Here is an 18,217-nt window from a genome sequence, read left to right as displayed (position 1 = left end):
AAAATGTTCAAACCTTGGCATGTCTGTGGGAAAAGAAGCCAGCTCACTCTAATTTCCCACAAGTTTAAGAGAAAATGAAGGACTACAAGGAACAGTAAAAGAAAACTTTAAATATTGGAAATGAGAAGTTGCATTATTCTTGTTTTTAAATATTGTCTTATTTTGGATTTGGGTTTTAAACTGCCTGAATGTACTGAATTGCTGCCATGTGTTTGAATGATGATTGGAACGGCTAAGGCAGAGCTGAGCTGAATGTTCAGACTTGCAAGAATAAAATGTATCTAGACTATTTTATGATATTTATGTAATGTTATAGACACGTGGGCGGTGTACAATACATAAGCACATGCAAGCGTCAGTCAAAAAAAGACCACACCGGACTGAACAGAGCTGCACTCGCTTTGAGCTTATCTTAACACAGCTCACATGATTTAAATCACCGTCTCACAAAAGTTATAAACAAAAGTTTTTATTTAACTTGATCTACACTGACTGATTTAATGATAAGAAGCAGATGATAAAGAGACACTAGCTACCACATGACTTTATATCAGACCTAGACTTTTTATTGTCAAATACCTTCAAAATTGAAGCCATTCTCTATCAAGCTGTGTTTAGTACTAAGTCATTTTATTTGTTCTTTTATCCCAAAGGTTGTGATTTAAAGAATCCTCTTTTTCACACTGAGATCGAGAGTTGGCTCAATAGTAAGCTGTTAACGCTCAACTAAATTTTCAGTCATCACCATAAGTCATGTATACATCTATAATGGTGCGCATCCAATGGTCATACCCGCTTGTATGCCTCAGCTGTCAGTAATTATGAATTAATAGCCATAAAAGTGCAGACATTCAGATTAATGAGTAATATGTCATATTTCATTAATATTTCATTAATATTTCATTAATATTTTGAGTTTTCACTTCACTATTCGAAAAAAGATGTTAACACTATGATACTTTTCATCTGTGTCCTCCTTCCGTCCCAGAACCTTCAGGCAGAGAAGTGGAGTCAATCCTTCATGTTTAATGCACCTAATTTCAACCAGATGGAGCAGTTTGGAGAAAAAAAATAGGCGAAAGCTATAGAATGCATAATTAAAACACAAAAAGTCAAAAGCAGCTCCACAGAGAGGCACATACTCCTGGCTTGGCAAAGTGACCGAAACCTCAAAGGAAAGATTATGGAGTTTACAAAAAGGGAAAGCAACAGAAACCACAGATGTCGTCAAAAAAGGGTTTATCCTTGAGGTTACTGCTTCTACGTAAATGAACGTGGGCGGGAGGGCCACATGAATACCGGGCTTCAGTGCTAAACATAAAACTTACAGCAGCCTATGGGGACACTTATACACTTATGTACTAAAACGCACGCTACATGTCCTCTTGAAGGAGTTATATGCACATGCAAAATTGACAATTATTTCTTTCATCAGCTGTGACATTAACGCCCTTTAAAATGAGTGGCTGTGGCTTAAAAACCCAGGGACGGTGTAAACACTCCAAATAAAACAGTCTTCTCTGGTTTGATGAGTCCGTCCCTGTAGAGATGCACCTCTCTGAGAAGCATTCATTAGAGCACACCACCCACATGCAGTTTACTGAGCCCTTAACCTCACATTACCAATCTCTGCAGGCTGTGTAATCAGTGTGCATCTACATATGTGTGTCCTTGCATGCGCTCAAGTCTACGTGTGGTTTTGGGGGGTCTGTTGGCTTTCCCACTCTGCTGACCATGTTTCCACTTTCCCTTGGAAAATCCTACCAGACCTCAACAGAATTTTTTGATCCAGCAGTTTGTGTTGAGGACTTTGTGTAGAATAACTGTACTGACAAGTGCTTTTGGCAACTATTTTTTAAGTTCTACAGTAGCAAGGAAACACACACATCTGCGCTTATGGTCTTTATTTATTTATTTCTTAAGTGTGGCTATAGGGATAGTTTTGAAAGAAGAAAACTAATTTACTACTAAACCTTCAATGAAGGTTTCAGTGGAAAAGTCAATGAAAACTGCAGGATTATAGTTTTTAAGTAGAAAGGAAATGCAGTTGTGTAGTCCTGGAAAGTCAATAGGCCACAAATAAAGTGTGAGGTGTGGAGCAAATGAGGAACAAGTCTTGGTGAAGCAAAGGAACATCTGGGTTTTTGCATGGAGTTCAGGGATGTGTTTTACACTATTTTTGATGGGGTTTATAGGACAGATTTCCTACTGTTCGCTGGCTACTGTGGTAAAGCGGCAACTTAAATTCAATTTTTCCTGTCATAGTACTTCAACTAAAACTAAAACTATTTTATGGGGGATCATGTGGATTATTCCATGAGTGGTCTCAGGGTTATAAATCTTACTAAGAACAAAGAAATCGATGAACTCAAAAATACAGAGCAAAGGTGGGGAGATAAATGCAAAGCCTGAGGTGGCAAATAGTTTCCCCAGGTGTGAGTCTGGCAAGAGGGAAGGTTCGCAGAGGAGAGTTTTCCAAGGCCAAACTGGCAGGAACTTTGAGGCGGGAATCACGAATAAGCACAAGGAACCAAATGCTGAGCTAGAAAATTGAGGGAGCCTGGCGTAGTGCTGCTTAGCGTGTTGTACAGCTGCAACAGCAAGTGGGTGGATGAGCCTGTCTTAAATACAACAGGTGAGTGATTGAGTACAAGTGTTCAACTGTATAACCAGCTCTAGCCACAGACCTGAGAGAGCCTCGAAAGAGCATGGAAAGCGATTAACTCCACACAGAGACACAGTGGGGAGAGAGAAAAGAAAGGAAAAGAAGCACAAGAGAAAAAGAGAGAAAGTGGCAGCCTGCACTGAAAGCAAGCAGGTTTGGTACAAAAGAATGAATTAAGCATTACTGTGAAGGTTTTCATGATTTTATATCATACATTCAGTGTTACACTGTCAGAAGCTCGCATTAAACACGGCCAAAGGTACAAGTAACCCCTGTAAATCTAACTGTTCTAAGGTTCAGTTTCAGATATTTTGTATTCGCAGTATAAGATAAAAGGGGATTTTTGAACTGTAAATTATGTAAAGCAGCTCTGTTATAGTGCAAGAGTAAAAATTTTACTGGAGCTGAGCACATTTTCACCATTTTTTTCTATTAATACCAATCCAATACTAAAAGAAAAGCCTGATTAATATAGGAATATAAAAACCTTATTCTCCCTTACAGAGAATATTCTTGATACTTTTGTGACCTTGTGTTATACTTCAGAGAAAGCCATGACATAACTGGAATGGTAGCGACCATAACATGACATCAGATCTAAAACTAAAGCATCATGGGGTCAGTTGTTAGGGAACAGACTGACAGAGAAGCCAGAAATCATGTGGTGTTCAGGCTGTGGATTGAATGTGTTGATGCTAATTCATCCTGATTAATCCCGGAGAGCGATCTGGGTTCAAGATGATGGTACGCCAATCAAACTGTTGCTATGGCTGGTCAGCAGCCAGAATTATCGTAGACATGCTGAGATGTTATTCTTTGAATACTTTGGCTTGATGCACGGAGACAGACAGCCAAGGTGAACTTTGCAGACACAATGGAACCTGGCCAAGGCAGATTTAAGAATTGCAGCGCGAACCACTGAAGAGGAGAAGGTTGTAGAACACCCAAACATTTAGTTTGGTCAGCCTGTGGCCTGGGACAGAGGCCAAACCTTCCTTTTGTGGAATTTAGAGAGAGAAGCAGCAGCGTAAGCAACATTTGAAGGACATAAAATTGCTGGGAAATCTAAAATAGAGCTGGAACAGACTAATTTCCTGTAATACTAATTGCTGTGTGTTCACGCTAAACTAGCTCATAATGCCAAAAACAATATAGAAAGCTCTAGAAAGGAAGTGCAGCAGAAACTAAATAAATAAATGAGTAAACTGGATTTTTTTTTGTTTACCCTGATTATATTTTAAATGCTGATTCTGTTCATTTTGTTCTATAAATAATGAGTTAAAACCAGTAATAATGAGGAGAGATTCACAGATTTGATTTGATTTTTTTTTTAAATGGCAAATAAAGAGCTAATAACACATACTAAGACCAAGAAAAGCATTTCTTTGACTTTTCCTTAAAAGATAGTCAAAACCTGAATGTCACCTTATTCTGTTATGCATTATGCGGGACACTTACTATCCTCCTTGGTGTTTTCAGTGAACTGCAGGCAACTAGTTCCCTAAAGTTGGGAAACCCGCCTTATGTCAACTAGATACACTTGTTAGATTTTATTGGCTCAGATCAGTTATCAGTTATTTGTGTTACCACTTGTTATTATTCATACGTTTAGAGTGGATTTTAACTAAAAAAAAAAAGGACCACTTTTGTCATATTGTACCAGAGGGGTTTTTTTTGGTCCCTCTTTTGCCATGCCACATCTCAATTATTTTTGCCTGATTAAACCTCTTCTTAGACTGTGTGGGCATATACGGTTTGTTCTTCACTAACAGCCCCCTAACTCGCCTGCTTTTCTTATGAGTACCAAAGGAAAGACACCTTGGGGGCCTATTTTACATTTCATTCAAAGCACAAGCACAAATGCTGCTAATAACAAGACTTCATTATATGCAAATATTCCAGTGACTCGTGACAGACTGAGTCAGCCAGCAGGCACCTGCATGTCGAGTCCCAGGAAATGAACCAAAGCCACTTAAGGAATCGTATGTATGTCTTTTATTATTTACAACCATGCTTTTATAATGACCAGATACACATCTAAACAGGCACAATAACTTAAAAAGGTCAGGGATAACAAAACTCATTATAGTTTAAACCGCCTGTCACCGTTACCTATCATCCAGCCTTTAAGAAAAAAGCCCCAACAATTATGTGCACAATTCTAATGGTGAATAGAAAAAAAAAGCCATGCCCTTTCCTATTAGATTTACCCTGTGTTTTTCTTTACATGCATTCTACACGTTGTCTGTACCATATAATTAATTAATTGCCTTCCTGTGAGTTGAAGAAGGACAGTTTATCCAGATAAGTGAGGGTTTTGCAGGTCACCAGTCCGTAATAGGTCTGCAACAGCGAACATTTTCTATCCCTCTGTCTCAGGTCAGTCCACACTCTGTCTAGTTCATGGCTCCCCATTCCTGCTGAGCTGAACATATAGTGGTAACAGCAGGCATTGTAGCGGATGTGTTTTCCTCCTGAGAACCTGGCACTGTGTGTTGGTGCAACACCGGCCTTCTTAGCACAAAGTCCCACAAAAACATCAGCTGGCACAGGTGCGTGGACCTCTGCGGATGCTACGTACACTTTTCGGACCACGTCCTGGGACAGAATGTAAGCTGCCCCTTCACAGTATTCAGGAAGGTATTTGCTTGGGTAGAGAGATGGGGGCAGGTAGCCAGGACTATTGGGATCCCTGTCAGGAGAGTCTCTCTGGATCACTCTGCCCAGATAGAAGTCCTCAGGGTGCCTGTGTAAGCCAAGCAGATAGCCTACAATGGCAGGAAGGTTGACAAACACAGACTCTTTGGTCAGCAGGACAAAGCGTGCCAGAGGGCAGAAGGTGATCACCCAGCGGATAGCCAGCACTGTCTTCTCTGTTGGGCCATGGAGGGATGAGTCAGCTGTAGCATGACCTTGGACCACATCCCCATAACGTTCAGACTCGCTCATGAGGGCTTCCTGTGCAGCAGAAGTCTGAGTTGATCCGATGATAAACAGTATCTGCACTGGAAAGCCTTGGATGAGTGTTTGATTGGCCCATGTCCTCCTAACTGCATCTCTTTGGGTGATATTATCTGGAGAGCTGAAGACAAGAGTGAGGAGGAAAAGGTCAGAGGTTTTGCAGACATCAGGGTTAGCGATAGGATAAGCCTGTGACACATTTTCCTTGGCGTTGCTCAGGTCCAGTTTCCTTGCTTTCTCTCTCACGCCTACAACCGTGCCATCAGCATAAACCCCAGGCGTGGGCTGCAGCAGGTACTCCTCAATGAAATCGGCCCCAAATAACAAGCAGTGGAAGAGCAGCACATTGAAGAAGAGGAAGCACCACTGGTGGGTACGTAGCTTACACAGACAGAACTGGATTAGCAGATAAAAAGATGAAGCATAGTCAATTAGAACAAAAATTAGTTAATAGAACTTAGATTAAATTGAAAAGCTGCAAAGAGTTCACTCTGTACCTGCATGACACCCTCTTCCATCAACTTGTTGTTGTTCTTTTTGTTAGTGACAGATGACCAGAGGACCTCCTGCACTGGTCGGCTTTAGGACAATACTAGCTGACAGACAGTGTTTTCATTTTCATGAAACTCTAGCAGCATGTAACCTTGCACCGAAGCCTCATTAAGAGGAGTGTACCTTGCGTCCTCCATACAACATTAATGACACCTAGAAGGAACAGAACAGTTATTCTGCATGTTATAAATGTTTTAAAAAAAAGTACCAAAACACTAAAACTCCTCCTCCTTCTAGAAGCATACAGAACTTATTAAAATGGTGATATGTTGTATATTGTTTGGCAAGACCAACAACTAGATGCTGTCTTATCAGGCCTCAGGGACATTTAAATTTAAGGTCTGATTAAAAACAAAAAACAAAAAACTAAGAGCGAGAGCCGACCTCAAGTTTTCTGGGAGCTTGCTCAAGTTATGCAGGTCATAAAATATAAATGCTGCTTCCCCAATGTTTAGTTTTGACTTTGGGAATAGAAAGAAAACCAGATGTCCCAGATAATCTTAGACTTTAGACATCAGTGGATCACAAATGTGTTTTTGGTCTCTAACCATTTAGTGCTTTGTATACCAATAGTAGTATTTTAACATCAATGCTTCGCCACACAGGAAGCCAGTGTAAATATCTGGGATATCTTCAACTGCTACTTTTTAAAGAATCTAACTAAAGACATAATTACAGTGCACAACCCTACTGAACACAAATCCTTGCAAAGGTTTATCCAAAATCATGCCAAGACGCAAGCTTTTCAGTTCTTTATGATCAATTAATTTTGTAAATGCCAAATGTAGCTGCTGAAATTTTGCTTTACGTCCAAAAATACACCAACATGCCAAGATGTCAGCATCTGATGCACTAAGCAGTAACTTTAATCTTTGTGTTTAAAACATTACTCTGCATTTTGTTTTCATTTAATTTAAAAGAATTATTATACATCTTAATTAGGTATGATGTATTAATCTGGGTTACACAAGAAAAAGCAGATGTTTGACAAAAGTGGCCCCAGAATGGAGCCTTGAGGAACTCCTCATCATATATTCTTGTACAATGTCTAACTGTGCACTATACAGGTCACACAAAGTAGTCCCCGTCCTTTAATCAGTTAGCGCTTCCCCACACACTTTTACCGGTACGGTCTTTGAGTCGTTTGGTACCGGGCTGCGAGAGTTGAGCCTCAGGTGTGAAATTTATGGTTTTCAGGATTTTTATCAGTTTTTAATGTTATTTTTTTTTAGTGTTTTTATTGTTAACTCGGTTTCTCTGGGTATTTTCCCATGTGTTATGAACAAATCTTCTTTTTTATGTGCCAGTACTGGTTTTATTTCATTGTATTTATCCGCAACACCTTAAAGGTCAGTCCGTGAAAATATTGTTGGATATAAACCGGTCCGTGGTGCAAAAAAGGTTGGGAACTGCTGGGATACATGATATATATAGTGCCTAATTCTATATCTAGCGTCAAATGTAGCAGTCAAATGTAGCATTAATGTCAAATAAGTCCAACATTGTAAAATTTCTGCTGTAATCTGTAATTACTTGTATTTAGAATGGGCCTATAGTCTATTAGCAAGAAGGCTATATTGTTCTTATTTTAAAAGAGATGCAATTTTATGGTTTATGTGGCCTTTAAGGGAAAAATTAAGTGAAGTAACCAGAGTAAGAGTAACCAGAGTGCTGCCCTCTCACACATGCTCTACACTAGGCAACCTCGCTCTTTAACTTTACATCTGCCATTTCTAGCCCCTTTTCACTAGTACATACTCAGCACTAGTTGTGGATCCTAAATGCTCATATTGTGCCATGATTACAATTACAGACTCACATTACAGACTCTGAATCTGATATGGAGACACTGGCTGCTCCTCTAATTGTTTGCTTTTGTCAGTGTAGAAGAAGAAATATGCTTTGCATACTTTACTAGTTAGGAGTTTAGGGTCTACAGGCATATGAGGTTTTAGCAACAAATTAACCATAACAAATAAATGTATATTGTCATAAACCTAAGTATTGTTTTAAACTCGGAAGGTTCTATAGATGACTATGGACAACGGAATAGTACTAAAAATATTTTTAAAATAAATAAATAAAATGCTTTAGAAAAACAACAATAAAAACAAAAAGAAATGCACCCACCCACCCACCCACCCCCCCACCCCAAAAAGAAAGAAAGAAAAAGAAAACCCAACACTATTAGATGCATGATCTTTCCATTACCAGTAATAATGTCAATTGTTGGTGTCAACCTGAAAGTTATAATACAGCGCAGTTTTATTATTGAAGTTACACTTTGCAAGTTGTTTAAATTAAGGGGGACACATGGAGAGGGAGGAGGTGATAGGGCAGGGATCACGTAAAGCAGAAATGAAGGCTGTTGAGCCAGATTAAACCTGAGGACCGACCAACATGTACGCCACTGCTGTGTCCCTATGATCGGTCAAATATAAAGTCTTTATTGTCAGAGTTTGTACCTGATGTGGAAAGACAGTCAAACACAGTGGAACTTGGCCAAGGTGCAGGGAGCACATTTAAGTCTTTGAACTGCTATGAACTGTGTGTCAGCAGAGCAGTTTTCGACAGACTGTGAAAGTGACTTCTCATTCTTTGAACTAGTAGGATGTTCATGGCTCAATGAATGATGGGGGGAAATTTTTGATTAAAAAAATTATATAACATTGGTCAAAAATGTTGAAATTACCCTTGAATAGTGTAAAAGTACCAAACCATACTGGCATACAACAAGTAAACATATATAACTATTAGATAATTTGGTTATTGGCAAGAATTTGGCAAGAAATAAAAAGAATTTTTAAAAAAGAAAAAGAAAAAAAAAGAAAAAGAAAGCAAGCACTCTGGGGATCCAAAATAAGTGGAGCATCCTTCTCAATCCAGCAGGTGGCGGTAATGTGCCATAATGTTAGATAGCCACCGTATCCGGAACCGGATGAAGAAGAAATCATTTTGGCGGATACGTTTGGCTGAAGTCTCCCCAAACACTGGAAGATATGGCTGCTTCCATTGACAGCTTACTGGAGGAAATCGCTGGAGTTGAAGACCCAGTTGAAGAACTTCAGAGTTTAAAAACTGCTCTGTTAGCGATCCCTGTCAGTGCCTTGAAGGACTCGGTTAGAGGACAGCGTTTAGATGTCATTTTCTCTCTGCTCAACTCCAGTGACAGGTGGGTTTGGCTCTGTGCATCAGCTAAACGTTGGCGAATAACTGCTGAGTCAGTCAGTGGGTATAATATATGTATTGCTAACAGTTAGCTATATTGACACTAGGTTAACGTACGAGAAGGGTTTATTAGTTAGCCTAAAAGAGCTGCTTGAAACTGAGCTAATTGTTAGCAAGCTAACTGGTTACAGTGTTACTAATAACAGCCCCAGCAGGACACTGTTTGACGTTTAAAACACCAACCTTCATGTTTAGACCATGTTTTTAACCACTGTGCCCTTTTTGGACAATGAAATTGCTACGGTTTTTGGTGAACTGTGATTACAAACGTGCTCAAAGTTCGCATTTAAACTACATGTGTTGTTTAAGCCAAGTTTTTTTGGAGTTGTAAACATGCAGCTGAACGAGTTAATCCAAGCACTGTTTTTAGATTGATTTTATTACTGTTATGTATAACCGCAATTCCCGGTCCCATCTAGTTTTTAGAAGACATTTTTAATGTTGTAATTTTTAACCTGTAATAACAAGAACTATTCTACGCTATACAAGGGTTTATGCTTTTCTTTAAATGACTTGTTACTGGTTTCCTAAGCTTCAATGTTAACTGAATTTGGCCTTAAAGGTGCTTTGGTACATCAAATATTTCCACACTGACAGCTGTGAATGGTATTTTCTAACACTGTACAGAATAACCGTAGTTAAAATAAAAAATAATAAGCTATATTGATTGTTAAATAAATAAATACTCACAGGACGCAGGTGGAGCTATGCGTAGACATCCTTGAACGCATCTTAATGGCCATGAGCCCTGTGCATGTGGTCCAGAACTACAGAGCGGAGCTGCAGGGGGGGTTGACTCACCCAAATGACACTGTTAAGATACTGGCCTTGGCACAGGTAGGCTGCTCGCACACATACACGCACAGAAAGTATCTTGTAAAACACTGAAAATATTAGTTAATCCCACCTTCTTGTGTCAGATTGGGAGAGTGGTGGAGGACCCTGATGCTGTTACTGAAATCCTCAACAACCACGACGTCCTCCGAGCAGCGATCCGCTGCATCGGAGAGGAGAAGATGGCTGTGGCAAAGCAGGTGATGAATAAAGCATTATAATTACACTCCTCACGTTTTATAAAGTGTCAGTGCCTGGAGTATCTGTTTCTCTTTTGTTTTATCTCAGGCGATTCAGTCCTTGTCTAAGCTCAGTCATTCCAAGCCTGGATTAGACAAATTATTCCAGACTGACCTGCTGCAAGTCATGAAGGATGTGATGGCCACAAGTGACATTATTAGATACAGAATATATGAGGTATGTTCAAACTGGGTTATAACATAGTTTCAGCAACCCTTGTAATGATTTTAAATTCGATTTACTTAGTTGGAATCGGTCGACAGTATGACATTACTTACACATACTGACTTAGGTCATTTTATATATTGTATACATGTCATGTACAGAGTTCGACACTTTCATATAAATGATCTTATAAAGTTTTTTGTCCTTTCTGCTTCCAGCTGGTGGTGGAGATCTCATCTGTTTCTCCCATTTCTCTCGGTTACTGTGCCAACAGCGGCCTCATTTCTCAGCTGCTCAGCGAATTAACAGGAGACGACGTATTGGTCAGGTAGAACAAACTAAGTTTGACTGCTTTTCTCCTTCTTTCATATGTGTTTCGTCTTTGTTTATGCTGTTAATTTGTTTTTTTACTTTTTTACCAGGGTCACAGCTGTAGAGATGGTTACAACTCTTGCACACAGTCAGCATGGTCGGCAGTATTTGGCCCAGCAAGGTATCATGGATAAGATCTCAAACATGATCAGAGGAGCCGAGACTGACCCCTTCTCTTCCCTCTACCTTCCAGGTGAGTGTCTGTATCATCCCCACCCAAATATATATTTATCTGTCTAATACACAACAATATGATGTAATGCCTTTTACAGTCTTATCCATGCAGTTCAGCATTATTCTGCACTTCATGATGTGAGTATTACTGCTGCAGGTTTGGTGAAATTCTTTGGGAACTTGGCCATCATGGACAGTCCACAGCAGGTTTGTGAAACCTATCCAGCTTTTCAGAACAAAGTGTTTGAGATGGTGCTTGATCCGGACCCTGTGATGATCGGCGTGGCTCTGGACACTTTGGGATTACTGGGATCTAATGTGGAGGGGAAGCAGGTCCTGCAGAAAACAGGTTAGCTCGGTATCCTTGGCTTTATGAAAGAAATTTTCTACATAACATTTTCTTATAAAAGGAAAAAAAATTTTAGTTTAAAAGTTATTCTCTTTTTTCTGACATGACTTTGAAAGGTCTTGGTCTAACAAGACTGTCTTGTATTTTTTGACCATTCTTATGGTTTGACTGTTTTCTTTTTGTTCAGGAGAAAGGTTCAAGGCCGTGTTGTCAAAAACGAGCCAGCTTGCCAGTTCTGGACCTACAGAGCTCAGAGTTCGAAGCTTGGACGCGATATCACAACTTCTCTCCCTGCAGGTATTTTTCTGACATGTAAAGAAAAATCATTTTTAATAAAATATTTCTTAACAACGATACAAAAGTGCAAGTTGGTCAATTTATGCATCGCAGCCAGAGCAGCAGACAGAAGACCTTTTGGCCCTGACAGAGTCATGGTTCCACCTTTTGTCCAGCCAGCCCATGGACATGATTCGCAACATCAGCACTCAGCCCTTTCCAGAGCTGCACTGTGGAGCACTGCGGATATTCACTGTAAGCACTGTTTTTGTTTTTCACCTTCTAATATTTCCTCTTTGTGGCTCTGACCACCTGGTTACCTGTAGAAATAAAGGTCTCTATCTGATAGTGATATTTGGAGGGGGGCACAAGCGTATATTGCTCTAATAATATTTGTCTTATATAATATCACTGGATATCTGTGCATATGTGTCTGCCAGGCCATTGCCACTCAGCCATGGGCCCAGAAGCTGATGATTAACACTCCTGGATTCATGGAGTTCATTTTGGATCGTTCAACGGGCCAGACGAAGGAGGCCAAAGATGCCAAGTTTGAACTGATTGGGGCACTTGCAGGTTCATCAACAGCAGCTGAGATCCTGGGCAGTCAGCACTACATCCGCGTGAAAACTTACCTCAGAGAAGGACCTTACTATGTTTCAGCTGTGGCCGCAGTCAGCACCGAGGGAGCGGACTGAGTCAAATTAACAATAAACCAATTCAAATGCACTTCATGGGCTTCTAGTTGATGCTTAAGTAATGGATAAGTGGCTGAGTGATCTGCCTGTGGATTAATATAACATACTCTGCAAACCCTACAGCATCTGGATAAAAGATTACCATGTAAAGGATGATTAAAAGTTTTTAGAAACAAATAATTTATCTTCAGTACTTGCACGGCTAGGTTGCAGCTGCACTACATTCAATAATTATCAGGTTTTTTTGACAATGACATCACCAAATTCTTGAGTATCTTATCTTATAGCTTGAATTCAGTCTATATTTTCCCATGAAGCATCTGCGCACAGTAGAGGTCAAACAAGATGAACCTAATGAATGAATGAGTACTATACTAGCATACCCACATCTTATCTGTAAAGTCCCCACATACCGTGTTATGTTAAGGTGTTTAGTTTAAGCGTCTTTACCAATACTTAAGTAATAATTAAAAAAAACAAAACATCCACACACTTATACAATCCCACATCAGTTTATTTAGATCCAAACAATTTAAAAGGAAAAAAACCTTTCCATTTTTTAGTTTTTTTGTAATTAAAGAAGTTTGTCTCACAACCTGTGTATTTCTTTACTTTTCATAAACTTTAATCCCCCTAATGAACATATTTTATTCCATTATTACATACTGTATAATAGTATTGGGGGCTTAGTAATTTTTTAAATACTATAATTGTTGCCTTAATACCCATGTTATGGTCGGTCCTTGATTAACTTTGTTGTTCTGCTGCTCATTTAGCACATAATGGGAACCTAAGTAAAAGCTCTGGAACCAACTAATATAACATGGGTGAGACTGAGAGGTAGAGGTTTTTTTTTCTCCGTAGCATTTCTTCTGCGCCTGTCAGTGTAAAAAATAAATGAATAAAAATGGAGGGAACTTTCATGGGAAATTATTTAACGCCATTTAACCACATTTTAACCACAATAATAATAATTAAAAATTGATAATACTTAGTAAGTATTCTAAGTATATATTCAGTGCAAGGACAGAAGCTGGAAACGTTTTAATCATCTCCACCAGAGGGCAGCATTTCAGCTATTTTAATTTTTTTGTACCGTTTTCAATCTTTGCTTTTGTTTCTCTGTGAAATTTATAACATCAGATGGCCGTTTGAATGAAAATCGTGGCAATTTTAGAAGATTACCTTCAGTCCAACCTGGGCTATGCAGTAGCTACAAATATATTTTAACATGAAAACATATTGTTAAATGTGTTTTAAAAACCATCACGTTAAATCACAAATAAGCAAATAGGTTTTAAGTACTGCTTTCACTGAATACTGTGTCCACTTACATGTCTAAATCATTAACCTATAAGTGTCTTATATTGCTTTCTTCTTTAGACTCTCACTATTTAAATTAAAACAAAAAAGGTAAACTGAAAAGTAACCAGTAAGTTAAGGTACAAATAAAGTAGTAAACAAGTCCTGGTTTTATGTTGTATGCAGTATCCAAATGACATAGTGCATCTCTCTGCCAATAACCCATCAATTTAAATTTTAAACAAACTAAAAACCCAATAAATTGGAAAGCACAGAGATTTTAACATAGAAAAATTAAACCCAAATGCAACAGTCGTGTTACTGTTTTAGGTTTCCTTTAGAATTTGAACTCTGTGAAGTGGAGAGTTCGAGCTCAGGGCAGTACAGCAGCTCCACACACCAGATGGAGACCGCGATGGCACAGGGGAAAGGTCCAACTTCTCACTGAAGATAGTATCACACCTTATGTAAGCTTTTAGACACGGAAGATAAAACCAGTGCAGTTTGTACTAATGATAGATGTTACAGACACTGGTCGTTTTCATCCTTATCGGTGTGTCACGTCACTACAACTGTGTAAATGCAGAGCTGGCAGAACGTGAAGTAAACAGCTCTGTAGCTGTAGCATCTACAGCTGGAACATAGTTATGTGTTCTCGGTGACTGTGGCTGAAGCTTGTGTGTTTGTCCCATTTTCTTAAATGCAGTATATTTGAAATACTTCCAAATTTTTCACACACACTTAAAGAGGAAAGAACAGATTTGTTTTTTGAAGTCAAAGCTCAACATAGCCGTGGCCTTGCTTCTAGTTGGGAAATTCACTGGGAAACCTGAGAGGGATTAGCACTGCATCTTGCACAAATTTTCACTCAGGCTGTAGGAAAAAGTAAATTATAATTTAAATATTAGAAGCTGCTGTTATTTTTGTGTTTGTTTGTTTGTTTTAGGGTTTATGGCCATGACTCAAGAGTTAATCTGATTTTACCACATTTAACAAGAACATCTAAAGTGAGGAGATTTTTTTTTATCCAAATGTGCAAAGGTTAACTTCACTTTAATGACATGATGTTCTACAAAAATCACTTTTCAACTCAATGCCGTGACTCGGGAACACACGAAGTGCTTCTAAACTGCACCAAGATTGTTTAGCAGAAGAATTTATGAGTTTTCACAAGCTACCAGCAACCACTTAAAGATGTTTTTTTAAATTTATACTTTACAATATAATATTGTAGTTTATCAAATTTTTGTCTGGATGGCAGAGCGTCTTTATCTTTCCCACAGTTGGACTGTGAAACTTGTGACATCTATAATCCTGCTAAAAAATCACTGTTGTGCTTAATATTTTCCTCCAACAACACACACAAATTACAGCAAATCAAGATAAGATGTCTGTTTTTTTTAAATATTATTGTCTTTTTTTCTATTCTCACAATCTTATTTTGAACATGTTTGCTTGCTGACATTAGGTCAGAGTACAAAATCCAAGTATAAGAAAGTATTAGGAGTTTTTTCAACCTACATAACAAACACTTAACACTTAATTTCACTATACTAAATACATAGCTGCTGGATTTACCTGAGATAATGAAAGAGGGGAATAAGACTATATTGCAATCCAGTAATTATTTGTACAGATCAGCCCGGCTTTAGCACGATGTTACTGCAGTCATATGCAAAACGTTTTTGGTTGAAGCACAAATGTTGTGTTTAATGTGCTTTGTGAAGAACCTCCATACACATTGCATACTTTCTTTTCAAGGATTGAACACACTCAAAAGCCCTCGAAGATCTTCAAAGACCATCTTCTTTCATTCTGATCTAGAATCTGTGATCAGTATTTAAAAAACAAGCTGACAAGCAAAAGCCTACAAACATTTTGCTGGACTTTACTGCCTGGCATAAATGTAAAATGAATCCACATCAATTAATCTGACTTCAGTTATATTTATAAAGTGCCAGTTCACAACAACACTTACACCTGGTAATATACGAGAGAGAAACCCAACGATTCCCTGTGAGCAAGCACTTGGTGGTATTTTCGATATCAAACCTTTACACATCTCTCCCGGTGGAATCCCTTAATCTCACATATGCACTCTTTATCTACAGCATTAGAAATGTTTCCCGGGAGTGAGAACGACTGACTCAATCCCAAACGGCTTCAAACTCTTCAACAACCTCGTGTCACTGCCGTCCCAGTGAATCATATCACCTCACCCACGTCTTGTACATACTTGCTCCAGCTTGCGTCATCAGATAAACAAAGAAATAAATAATAAAAAACATCCAGTCAGTCAATCTTTTCTCTGTACATTTGATTTATTTATTTTTATTATTTCTTCTGGCGCTTCTGGATGTGTTGTTGAAATCATTCAGCTATGCTTTTTTTTTCTCTTTTCCCACATATCGTTTAGTGTTCATCATTAGTGACCTTCTCCTGAAGGATAAAATTATAACACAGGGACTGAAAGACATCTCAAAACATTTTTTGGACTCAGCTAGTCTGAAGATTTCATATTCGGAGTCTTCGTGCATTTTGACCAGACTAATCATGTGTATCAATGATTGCTAAAACATAAAGCTTAAGCATAACGTCTTATCTGAAAAGCTGCACATTAATACCTGCCAAGCTGCTGGGCTCTCATCTTTCCCCTGCTGTGCGATGGAGAAGATGGCGGGGTTTCCTCTGCATGGAGGGTGATTTTCTGCTTCAGCTCATTACACCTGAGAGAAAACTGACAGCAGGCACAAAGGAGAGAGCTCATTTGAGTGGGCATCGTCCAGTCACCATCATTAGTCTATAGATGCATATCATGTAACTGTGTCTGTGTATGCATTTTTATACTATGACCTGAGGGGTCTTTCCTTGTGGAAGGGGGCAAATAAATACTCTTAAATATGTCTTTTTCCATTTATGAATTTGTTATTATAATTTGTCATGTGATCATCTCGCTTGGAATAACAGAGCAGTAAGAGACACAAACCCATCACCAGTGTATTGCAGGAAAGTTAAAATTATTGAATTTATCATGGCAATGCATTCTGTATATGAAGTGGTATGGCTGGGTTCATGCAGACAATACACTATATGGATGAGGTAGGGTGTTAAATATGTATGTGGTTGTACTGTACATTAAAATGGATAATTAAATGGATAATTGTATTTCATGACATATTATAAAGCAGTACCTTTGGACAGGTGTAGTTATATAATCATCAATCTAACAATATATGTGTGTATAAAAAACACCCAGCACGCCCCTGCGGGCGGTTTATCCTTCAAGCTCGGGTCCTCTACCAGAGGCCTGGGAGCTTGAGGGTCCTGCGCAGTATCTTAGCTGTTCCCAGGACTGCGCTCTTCTGGACAGAGATCTCCGATGTTATTCCCGGGATCTGCTGGAGCCACTCGCCTAGCTTGGGAGTCACCGCACCTAGTGCTCCGATTACCACGGGGACCACCGTTACCTTCACCCTCCACATCCTCTCGAGCTCTTCTCTGAGCCCTTGGTATTTCTCCAGCTTCTCGTGTTCCTTCTTCCTGATATTGCTGTCATTCGGAACCGCTACATCGATCACTACGGCCGTCTTCTTCTGTTTGTCTACCACCACTATCCGGTTGGTTAGCCACCACCATTTTGTCCGTCTGTATCTGGAAGTCCCACAGGATCTTAGCTCGGTCATTCTCCACCACCCTTGGGGGAAATTCCCATTTTGACCTCGGGACTTCCAGGTTATACTCGGCACAGATGTTCCTATACACTATGCCGGCCACTTGGTTATGGTGTTCCATGTACGCCTTGCCTGCTAGCATCTTGCACCCTGCTGTTATGTGCTGGATTGTCTCTGGGGCATCTTTACACAGCCTGCACCTGGGGTCTTGCCTGGTGTGATAGACCCCAGCCTCTATGGATCTTGTACTCAGAGCTTGTTCTTGTGCTGCCATGATTAGTGCCTCTGTGCTATCTTTCAGTCCAGCTTTGTCCAGCCACTGGTAGGATTTCTGGATATCAGCCACCTCCTCTATCTGCCGGTGGTACATACCGTGCAGGGGCCTGTCCTTCCATGATGGTTCCTCGTCTCCCTCCTCTTTCTTGGGTTTCTGCTGCCTGAGGTATTCACTGAGCACACTGTCAGTTGGGGCCATCTTCGTGATGTATTCTTGGATGTTCGTTGTCTCATCCTGGATTGTGGTGCTGACACTCACCAGTCCCCGACCCCCTTCCTTCCGCTTAGCGTACAGCCTCAGGGTGCAGACTTGGGGTGAAACCCTCCATGCATGGTAAGGAGCTTTCTTGTCTTTATGTCAGTGGCTTCTATCTCCTCCTTTGGCCAGCCTATTACCCCAGCAGGGTACCTGATCACGGGCAGGGCGTACGTGTTGGTGGCCCGGATCTTGTTC

At 39.6% G+C, this 18,217-nt stretch overlaps 2 protein-coding genes across 2 annotated transcripts; one reads left to right on the top strand and one right to left on the bottom strand.

Annotated features, from left to right (window-relative positions):
• Positions 1 to 4,927: 4,927 nt before the first annotated feature.
• On the bottom strand, positions 4,928 to 6,202 carry b3galt9 (beta-1,3-galactosyltransferase 9). Its single transcript, XM_006796766.1, has 2 exons — positions 6,124 to 6,202; positions 4,928 to 6,022 (listed from the first exon to the last, which is right to left on the bottom strand). The coding sequence occupies exons 1-2, from the start codon at positions 6,142 to 6,144 to the stop codon at positions 4,928 to 4,930; spliced, it is 1,116 nt and encodes a 371-aa protein (XP_006796829.1). The 5' UTR covers positions 6,145 to 6,202.
• Positions 6,203 to 9,115: 2,913 nt separating this feature from the next.
• Positions 9,116 to 13,213, top strand: psmd5 (proteasome 26S subunit, non-ATPase 5). Its single transcript, XM_006796765.3, has 10 exons — positions 9,116 to 9,350; positions 10,099 to 10,243; positions 10,327 to 10,440; positions 10,529 to 10,657; positions 10,864 to 10,973; positions 11,068 to 11,210; positions 11,349 to 11,540; positions 11,728 to 11,837; positions 11,931 to 12,071; positions 12,257 to 13,213. The coding sequence occupies exons 1-10, from the start codon at positions 9,178 to 9,180 to the stop codon at positions 12,512 to 12,514; spliced, it is 1,515 nt and encodes a 504-aa protein (XP_006796828.3). The 5' UTR covers positions 9,116 to 9,177; the 3' UTR covers positions 12,515 to 13,213.
• The last annotated feature ends 5,004 nt before the right edge of the window (positions 13,214 to 18,217 follow it).

This window comes from Neolamprologus brichardi, chromosome 7 (assembly GCF_056152115.1).
Source record: "Neolamprologus brichardi isolate AB-2024 chromosome 7, ASM5615211v1, whole genome shotgun sequence".
Classification (NCBI taxonomy): domain Eukaryota; kingdom Metazoa; phylum Chordata; class Actinopteri; order Cichliformes; family Cichlidae; genus Neolamprologus; species Neolamprologus brichardi.
This window is presented reverse-complemented; position numbering and strand designations above follow the sequence as displayed.